Source organism: Chrysochloris asiatica, unplaced genomic scaffold (assembly GCF_000296735.1).
Source record: "Chrysochloris asiatica unplaced genomic scaffold, ChrAsi1.0 scaffold00067, whole genome shotgun sequence".
Classification (NCBI taxonomy): domain Eukaryota; kingdom Metazoa; phylum Chordata; class Mammalia; order Afrosoricida; family Chrysochloridae; genus Chrysochloris; species Chrysochloris asiatica.
In genome coordinates, this window is record NW_006408585.1 from 2891265 (window position 1) to 2902089 (window position 10825).

At 39.5% G+C, this 10825-nt stretch overlaps 1 protein-coding gene across 2 annotated transcripts in view; it reads left to right on the forward strand.

Moving 5' to 3' along the window:
• Window positions 1-10825, forward strand: part of KCNH5 (potassium voltage-gated channel, subfamily H (eag-related), member 5) — a 608817-nt gene that overhangs the window by 133463 nt on the left and 464529 nt on the right. For both annotated transcript variants that reach the window (XM_006864573.1, XM_006864574.1), the window contains exon 6: window positions 2445-2837. In XM_006864573.1, coding sequence (XP_006864635.1) covers window positions 2445-2837 — 393 coding nt within the window. The remainder of the gene's footprint in view (window positions 1-2444; window positions 2838-10825) is intronic.

Consider the following 10825-nt stretch of genomic DNA (forward strand, 5'->3'; position numbering starts at 1 on the left):
TTTATTTATTTATTTATTTATTTATTTATTTATTTTTCAAGAGGACAAGGCCCAGATAGGCAAAATTGTCCAGAGCCTACAAAAGCCATCTGCGGTATGGAGTTTCATCTAATTTTCCAAGTCTGAATTCTTTTTGCTTTTGTAGCCATGAATAGTAAACTATTAATATTGGAAAAGAAAGAAATTTTCACATCTAACACAAGGACACAGGAACCGATAGCCAGCGGTTGAGGTATGAGAGAGAAGCCATGGTTCCATGGCTCTCTATATATGAAGCTGACATTCCTGATAGGACAATTTGCTGTTGAGTAATTTTAGGCAGTGTGGGTTAATGCACTAGACTGTAAGGTGGCTTTGAACCTTGAGGTCAGCAGTTCAAGTTCACCAGCCGTTCCTTGGAAACCCTATGCAGGGTCACTATGAGTTGGTACCAACTCAATGGCACCTAATAACAATTGAAGATCACATGGAAATAATACAATTAGGGAACTGGTAATATTGGTAAATACATGAAAATTGTCATAAATACGTATATTTCTATCAGAGGGCTAAAAAGAGTAACTACGATACTATTTAAGAGAAGACCAGTAACATAATATACATTTAGTTTTAATTTGCTTAAGTTCTTTTTTAATAGACTTTTCAGGATAATCCTCTCCCAAGTTCCAAAATACGCTAATCTAATTGCTTTGCTTTGTCTGATGTGTGACTCACAAGCTAGTAGGTAGTTTTGCTTATAGCGATTCCTCCATTTAATTATTCAATGCTTTTCTGATTTTATGACTTAGATGTTTTGACTTCTACCTTCTTGGTTCCATCCAAGGCTGTAAAAGAATCTGAGTAACTGGATAAATAAGATGAGCAAAAATAAATAAAATTTGCAAAACATTATTTAACATATTCTCTCTCATTTTCAAACTCCTTAACACATAGGTTACTCAGCCTTAGCTTCACTTATGCCATAGAGCAGAGGACTCTGAATTGGGCCCTAAATTCTCTTATCAAATTTCCAGATTCCTTCTCTATAACAGACACTAGAGGACAATGCTAAATTCTGTATTACCTTTGCCTAAGGCTACAATGAACTACTTTTCTTATGTCATTTGCTTTTTTTCATTGTCTGTTAATTGTTGTTGTTTTTGTTAAGTACCTTGGACTGGGTTCTGACTCATAGTGACCCTGCACAGAGTTTCTGAGGCTGTAAATCTTTACGGGAGCAGAAAGCCTCATCTTTTTCCTCCGGAACCGCTGATAGTTTCGAACTGCTGACCTTGAGGTTGGCAGCCCGACTTGTAACCACTACACTACCAGAGCTCCTTAATTAGACTATGCTTAATCAATATGGTGATGGTGGTGGTGTGCCGTGGAATTGGAACCAACTCATAGTGACCCTGTACAGGGTTTCTGAGGTTGTAAATCTTTATGGAGCAGAAAGCCTCATCTTTATCCCTTGGAAGAGCTAGTAGTTTTGAACTGCTGACCTTAAGGTTTGCAGCCCAATTCATAACCACTATACTACCAGAGCTCCAAGGATAATATAACCTTACACTGAAATTCTTGCATCTATCCAAGAGGTATAGTGAAGTAAGCTGAGTCTTTAGAGCCCTTCTTCCTCCTGAAAGGAATTTGCATCTGTGTAGGAAATACAATATTTTTAAAGTTCTGATTAAAGGGAGAAAAGGAAAAAGCAGTCTATAACATTTACAACTTGCTATATCTCTGTGCCAGGTGTCAGGGTCCTTGTTCAGCCCTACTCAACAACAAGATCACCAACAGTGGGGTCCTGGGGTTCAATGAGACTGTCAGAATCAAAGTTATGCTACCTGAGGAATGGATAAGGGTGAATCACCCAGATAGCTGTTGGACATTCAGTAAGAGCTGTGTGACTGTAGGCAAGCTTTCAAAGTTGGTTTTAGAAGGGATGCCAAGGAGTAGACACCCAACAGAGCTGTGAATCAATGTTGGCTTCTTGAGAACAAGCCAGATGAGTCAGCAGACATATCAAAATGGTAGAGCCATTGGACATGGAGTGACTTTGTAAAAACTGTAGTACAACATAGGAGATGAGAAAGTCAAAGCCATGGAACATGACTAGCCTTAAAAGTCATAATAAATAAGATATAGCTTGATTTGCCAGTTAGTTTAATTTAGGAGTCCCTGGGTGATACAAATGGTTAAGCACTTGGCTACTAACCAAAAGGTTATTGGTTTAAACCTATCCAAGATGCACTTTGGAAGAAGAGCCTGGCTGTCAGTTTCTGTAAGATCACAGCCTTGAAAACTTGATGGAGCTGTTCTATTCTGCACACATAGAGTCACCATAAGTTGGAATTGCCTAGACTCCAATCAACTTAATGTTAATAGCAATTAATAATAAGTGTGATCTCATTACTAACTATCCAGAGATGTTCAAGTCATTTATTTATGCATTTTCTTTCTTTTAGGTTCTTCAACTGGGCTCAGATATCCTTCCTCAATATAAACAAGAAGCACCAAAGACGCCACCGCACATTATCTTACACTATTGTGCTTTTAAAACGACTTGGGATTGGGTGATTTTAATTCTTACCTTCTACACCGCCATTATGGTTCCTTATAATGTTTCCTTCAAAACAAAACAGAACAACATAGCCTGGCTGGTGCTGGACAGTGTGGTGGACGTTATTTTTCTGGTTGACATCGTTTTAAATTTTCACACTACCTTTGTGGGGCCCGGTGGTGAGGTCATTTCTGACCCCAAGCTCATTAGGATGAACTATCTGAAAACTTGGTTTGTGATTGATCTGCTTTCCTGTTTACCTTATGACATCATCAATGCCTTTGAAAATGTGGATGAGGTAAGCATTTTCTTTTTTGGAGGGACTACTGTGAATTCTGCTTGGGGAATATTAGGATAAAACGAGTCTATAGACAAACTGAACTTCTTTGTAACCACTACTTTCAACCTTAACCCTACGTAACCCTTGGCATATATTTTTCTCATATTTGATTAATTTGATTCTACTTCCTTTTCTTGATTTCTGATGAAAAAATGTTAATAATTCAAAAATGGCCAGAAGAGAAGTGATGGTTGTGGTTAAAAGGGGCAGAAGAAAGAAAACCAGTGGCAGTGATGTACGACTTAGAAACTAGATAGTTGATTGAAGTTGATGACATTAGGCATATTTTATTTGAAAAACTAGAGCAGTTAAAGGAGTCCTGGTGTGGCGCTGTGGGTTAATGCTCTGGACTGTACCAGTCACTCCTCGGATACCCTAGGGAGGGTCACTGTGGGTCAGAACCTACTTGAAGGCACTTAACAACAACAACAGCATTAAAAACCCAGTGCATCCATGGACCTTTGAACTACTCACCTTCAGAAAGCTGTGGTGGTGGTAAGGAGAGGAGATTGTGTGTTGTGCAGCCAGTTCTGACTCATGGCGACCCTGCCTAGTGTTTCCGGAGCTGGAAATCTTTACAGGAGCAGAAAGCCTCATCTTTCTCTGGTGGAGCAGCTGGTAGTTTCGAACAGCTGACCTTGAGGTTAGTACTCAACTTGTTACCACTGCGCTACCAGGGCTCCTTATATAGATGTGGTAGCAAAGCTAAAGTTCACATAAAGGTAAGAAAATTTTGGTGTAAGAACATTTCTTCAATTTTCATCATTTTGGTTTCTTCCTTATAGTTTTGCTATAAATTTTGTCTGAGAGTCCATTTTTGTGTAGAGCTGTATTTGATGACCCCTGATTTCTGGACTAATTAAAAGAAATACCTAAAACATGTATGTACTTTAAAAGATCACTTCATCCAGAGTTTCTTAGCCTCTAACTTAATAGTGAATGGTTTTCAAGTTGTCAGACATAGATAATTTGATGCAACCAATAATCTCAACTAATAATATACAATATAAAAAGCATCTAATATTAAAATGTGCTTATAATGATGATATTGCTAACTTAATTTCCCTAAAGACTCTACTGTATTCTTGTAGACTGGGCAGATAGAAAATTCTCCACTGAGTTATTGTTGTTGTTAGTTTTTGTGTTTTGGGAGGTAGGTTGAAACTTTTCTCCAGTATTCTTATCTCCACAACATTTCTACATTCAATCAATTGCAATGATTTTTTCTTTACCTTGTTGTTATTAAATGCCATCAAGTTGGTGCTGACTCATAGTGACCTTATCCATAACAGAACAAAACACTGCCTGGTCATCTGCCAACCTCACAATCATTGTTATGCTTGAACCCATTGCTGCTGCCACTGTCCCAATCCATTTCATTGGTGGTTTCCGCTTTTTTATGATCCTTCACTTTACCAAGCATGATGACCTTCTCCAGGGACTGTTCCCTCCTAATAATATGCCCAATGTATGAGAGACGAAGTCTGGGAATCTGGGTTCCTAAGGAGCTTTCTGGTTGTACTTCATCCAACACAGATGGGTTTGTTCTTCTGGCATTTCAGGGTACTTTTCATATTCTTTTCCAACACCATAATTCAAATGCACCAATTCTTCTATGGTCTTCCTTATTCACTGTTCAGCTTTCACATGCATATGAGGCTATTGAAAATACCATGGCTTTGGATCAGGTACACATTAGTCCTCAAACTGACATCTTTGCTCCTGAATACTTTAAAGAGGTTTTGTGCAGCAGATTAGCATATCATCTGATTTCTTGACTATTGCTTCCATGGGTGTTGATGGTTGATCTGAGCAAAATGAAGAATTTGGCATTTTCAATCTTTTCTCCATTTTTCTTGATATTATTTAATGGTCAAGTAGTTAAATGTAGACATTGCTATTTGTTATTGTGGAGTCCTGGTGTAGCACTGTAAGATAAACACTGGACTGCAAGGTGAGTTTGAACCCTAAGGTCGATGATTCAAACTCACCAGCCGCTCCTTGGAAACGCTGTACAGGGTCGCTATGAGTCAGAACTGATTTGATGACACTTAACAGCAATGGAATCCTGATGTGGCGCTGTGGGTTAATGTGTCAGACTGTGAAGTCATTTGAACTGCAAGGTTGATGGTTCAAGCTCCCCAGCTGCTCCTTGGAAACCCTATACAGGGTTGCTATGGGTCAGAATTGACTCGACAGCACTTAACAACAACAACATGCCATTGTTATTTAAAAAATTATGGACAGAAAGGAATTACAGTTATTTGTTTTCTTATTTTATATTTCATTGATATCAAATTTTTAAAAGGATATTTCTTTCTTTCCTGTTTACTTTCTAGAACGGATTGAAAGGAGTTAATATTGAAAATGCAAATTATCTGATAACTAGGCAGTCAACAGTATTTTGGTTAGAAGGTGAGTGGGAGACCAGTGGTAGAATTCTTACCTGTGGTGCTGTAGGATCAGCACTTGACTGTGAACCACAAGATCAGCAGTTCAAACCTACCAGCTGCTCCTTGGAAACTCTATACAGGGTCACTATGAGTCAGAACTGACTTGACAGCACTTAACAACAACACAACAATATGGGAGACCCAGGTTTGATCCCAGTCAATGCGCATCACATACAACCACCGCTCTCTGTTAGTGAACACTTGTGTTTCATGATGTGAACAGGCTTCAACAGGACTTCCAAAAATCAGCCAATGAAAACTCCATAGTTGACAACAGTTTGAACTGGTGCAGTACTGGCAGCATTTTGTTTCTTGGGCATGGAGTCACTAAGAGTCAGGGACAGACTCAGCAGTAGTTAGTAGCAATATATTTTCCTTACTAAAATGGAGTAATATATTCAAATTTCAGTTATTTCGACTAGAGGCATAAGAACCTTAATAAAAATCAGCAAAATTTTGCTTCATTCCTAGAAAAGAAATGTGTTAGATATGTTACTGTGTGCTGTTGAGTCAGATCCAACTATAGTGACCCTGTAGAGGCTTTCTGATGAGTGGCTGGTAAGTTTGGACTGCCGAACTTGCAGTTAGCAGTCCAGTGCTTATTCTACAGCATCACACCAGCACTCCACATTAATGTGATGTCACTGAGCACTGAGTTTGGAAGAGATGCTTTCCCATGTCAGCTAAGCTGGCTCCTACATGTCATTGATGGTGTTCCACACAACTGGTTCTCTTGAAAGGAGATCTTAGTAGGGAACCTTCTTGGTCATTGTAGTCACCCACCTGGCGCATTATCAAAATGAGATAACTGAAAAATGATATTTCACTATAATTTCATTTTGCATTTACCTTAACATAAATGAGGGTTGGGGTTGTTGTTAAGTGCTGTAGAGTTGGTTCCGACCCATAGCGACCCTGTATAGGGTTTCCAAGGAGTGAATAGTGAGCTTGAACTGCTGACCTTGCCATTCAAACCAACATCGTAGTCCAGTGCATTAGCCCACAGCACCACACCAGGACTCCTATAGATAAATGCAAAATAAAATTACACTGAAATATCATTTTCACATTTTGATAATACACCAGATTGGTAACTATGGTGTATATATATGAGGTTTATATATAATTGTTATTGTGTATTTTTTTTTGGTCAGTTCTGGCTCATAGAGACCCTTTGTATAGGTTTCTGAGAAGCAGCTGGTGGGTTTGAACCACTGACCTTTCTGTTCAAAGCTCACTGCTTATCCTACAGCACCACACCAGGACTTCAATATGAGTCAGAATCAACTCGACAGAACTTAACAACAAAAGCATACATGTACATCATATCTGTTACTTCTTTTCTGCCATTTTTTCCTTAGATTTTCTTTAATAAAATGTATTGCCTCCATTGGTTTGGATGATTTTCTTCTAAGTAATTACTCTTAGATTTTTTTTTTTTTTAAGTGTATTTTTCATTTTATTTTCTTGCAGATTAGTTTTTCTTCAACCTTCATGGGCTCAATTCTTTTACATGGGCTTTGGTGGCAGTCGTGGGGCAGCACCTGTAGGTCTAACTCAGGATGAGGGTGTTTGGTCCATCCGAGCTTCACGAGAACGGTTCCTGACCACTTTGCTTTGAATGACACAGCTCACACAACCATGTAGTTTCACGTACAGTTTGGGAAGCATGTATACATCAAAGACACTTTGGAAATATCCCTGAGGGCTGTGGCCTCCACTATGTTCTGAATTACGAACTTCTTCATGGCCTTGTCTTTGGGCACGCAGTGGGCACAGTTCGTTCAGAGCATAGACTGCATGTAGCTATGGCCCTTTTTGGCACAACCATTGTCTCTCCTTTTCTTTGTCATCTTGGGAGCGAGCACCTGAGAGAGAGAGACTACTCTTAACATTTTTAACGTCAGTATTTGACTTAACTATTCAAAACTTATTGGTATGTTTATCCTTCTAAAGAATTTAAGGATCTTGGTCCCTTCCTATCTTTTGAACTATTATTATTGTATATTTTGGTGCCTTATTGTTTTAACTTTTCCTTTTAATTGCTATTATTTTACTTAATCGTCAGTACTTACTTAGATAAATTCACATTTTTATCAGTTTCTTTGCTTGGGTTACTTTATGCATTCTTGACTGTCTTTCTGGTTAGTTCTTCTACATCGACTCTTTATTACTTAGTAGGATAGCATCCAGCTTTCTGGAAGGTACCTCTTTCAGGGAAGTGCCCCACATTATTCCCAGACAGCTGTAGTTAATACCATCACCATATTTCATCTTCACTTATGCACATGTAGGCACATTCAGAATTGTTTTTATTTTGTTTCTTTGTTGTTTTCAAGAGCACAGTATTACTTGTCAGGTATGTGGTTTTATGCCTTCTATAACCCTGGTGCTATAGAAGTCCTGGTGTGGCACTGTGGGTTAATGCGCCAGACTGCAAAGCTGTTTGAACTGCAAGGTCGGCAGTTCAAAGCTCACCAGCTGCTCCTTAGAAACCCTAGACAAGGTTGCTATGGGTTGGAACGAACTCAACAGCACTTAACATAAACAACAACATAACACTGGTGTGGTGTTGTAGGATAAACGCTAGACTGATAATTCTAAGGTTGACAGTTCAAATCCACAAGCTACTCTTCAGAAACCCCATTCAGGGTCTCTATGAGTCAGAACTGACTAGACAGCACACATCAACAACAGCAACATCCCAGGACATGTTTATTGTGACAATCTGGCATGGTTGTCGTGTGTCTCAGTCTCCATATTTGAAAAAAGGGAAGGAATACCTGTCTTACCTACATTACAAAGTTGTTATAAGGAATAAATGGGAGAAGCCATGAGTGGATTTTGTATGCAGAATTCTGCAAGTCTGAGGGAGTTTTAGTGATTCCTCTGCATGTGTTTGTTTCATTGATTATCAGCCCTGTGATAGTGAATGGAGGACATGTCTTCCATCTCTTTGGCCATTCTTCATTCCTCTGAATACATATATATTGGTGACTCACTGATCTGAAACAGTGAAATGTTAGCAAGATTTTAATAAATTGTAGAATGATATAAAACAAAATGAACCTTCGAAATAAGGACATGAACTAGTGGGTATCTTAGGAATGCAGAGAATAGAAGTCTGAAAATTACAGTTTAAGCTTTTAACATCATGCACATGCAGAATAACTTCGATGACTTATTAAGACTCCTTAGTTTCAAGATTGTCTCAGCCAAATTGCTATCTGAAGGTAATTGATCTATGAGGATTTCAGGAACTGGTTATCTGATTCTTAAAGAAAGCTGTAAGTCCATTAAGTATTCTGTTTAAAAAAGAAAAATAGGAAAATGCAAATTTCAATTTCCTAGAAATCATAAACAGAGCATAAAATATGTTCTCAAAGGTACCCCAAGGATAGGATCAAGCTCCTTTGTTGTATTCATTTGAAGACAGTGCTGGGAGGATCAGAGAGTTTGATTCTGGGAGCTTAGATGGCAGCTGGAAGGAGACCTGGTGGCACAATAGTTAAGCACTCAGCTGCTAACCAAAAGTTTGATGGTTCAAACCCACTCAGTGATTTGGTGGGTGAATGACCTAATGATCTATTACTATATCCAGGAAAAGGGGAAAAAAAGACTATATCCGGGAAAAGGGGGGAAAAAAAGCCAATGAGGCAGTTCTACTGTCAAATGGAGTTGCTATGAGTTGGAATTGACTTGTGACAACACTCAACAACAATAACAACTGGAACTAAGTCTTTGGGTGGCACAAATCCTTTGTGGAATAAGCACAGGATGGGTAACTGCAAGGTCAGCAACTCAAACCCACTAGCCACACTAAGAAACCTATCACAGGGTCACTTTGAATTGGAACTGATTCAACGGCACACAACAAAAACCATCACTAGCCAAATGACTGATGGGTTGAACCTACCCAGTGGTGCTACAGAAGAAAAGCTTTGTCATCTACTTCTGTAAAGACTGATGTTGTTGGGTACCCTTGAGTTATTTTCCAATTCTTAACAATCCATGCACAACAGAACACAATGTTGCCCACTCTTATGCCATTCTCACAAGGCTATTGTTGCAGCCACTGCATTTATCTACTGTGTCCATCTGTCTTGTTGAGTCTTCCTCTTTTTTACTGACCCTCTTCTTTACTAAGCATATTTCCTTTTTCACAAATTGGTACCTCCTAATAACATGTTGAAGAGCAAAGATGTCAGCTTGAGGATTAAGGTATGCCTGACCCAAGCCATGGTATTTTCAATAACCTCATATGCATGCAAAAGCTGGACAATGAATAAGGAAGACCATAGTAGAATTGATGCTTTTGAGTTATGGTGTTGGGGGAGAATATTGAAAGTGCCATGGGCTGCCAATAGAACCAATAGATCTGTTGGAAGAAGTGCAGCCAGTGTGCTCCTTGGAGGCCAAGATGGCCAAACTTTGTCTCTCATGCTTCAGACATATTGTCAGGAGGGAACAGTCGCTGGAGAAGGATATCATGTTTGGTAAGGTGGAGGGTCAGATAAAAAGAGGAAGACCCCAAATGAGATGGATTGGCCAAGTGACAGCATCGATGGACTCAAGCGTGGCAACAGTAGTGAGGTTGGCCCAGGATTGGGCAGTGTTTCGTTCTGCTGTGCATAGGATTGCTATGAGTCGGTACCCACTCGATGGCACCTAACAGCTACAACAACAATAGCATATCCTGGAGTCCTAGTGTGGTGCTGCAGGTTAATGCACTAGACTGCAAGTTCAGTTTGAACCACAAGGTTGGTGGTTCAAGCTCACCAACCGCTCCTCAGAAACCCTGTACAGGGTTTGGTGGCACCAACAACACCAACAAAAACATGTTCTAAGTATCTGTGATGAAGTCTCATCATCACGTCTAAGGAACATGCTGGCTGTACTTCTTTCAAAAGAGATTTGTTCATTCTTCTGACATCTATTGTATATTTAATACTCTTCCCAATATAATTCAAAGTCATAAATTCTTCCTCAGTCTTCCTTATTCATTGTCTAGGTTTCACATGCAGACAAGTGATTGAAAATACTACGGCTTGGTCAGAGGCACGTTGGTCATCAATGTGACAGTGTGGTAATTGAGAGGTTGGCGATGTGCTGCGGAAAGAGGATGCAGTCTGTGCCTGTAAAGATTTACAGCCTGCCTGCAAACTCTATGGCGTGGTTCTACTCTGTCCTCTGGTTGCTATGAGTCAGAATCAACTTTATGAGAGTGTGTTTTTAGTGCGTTAGTGCTGTAAGTTTTCCCAATGCAATACTTCTGGTTGAGGGTGGTAGTCTTGGGTTCCTACAATTTCTTTCTGACTTGTAAGCCTGGTCTGTTTTGTTTTAAAATAATTTTGAGTTTCGTTTACCATTTTTTCCTGCTCTATTTGGGCCCTTCTAATGCGATCCCTTTCAGAGAAGTTGTAGTGATAGCTGGCACCATCTAGTTCTTCAGACAAACAGTTGGGTACATCCCGCACGCCTGCCCCCTGGCTG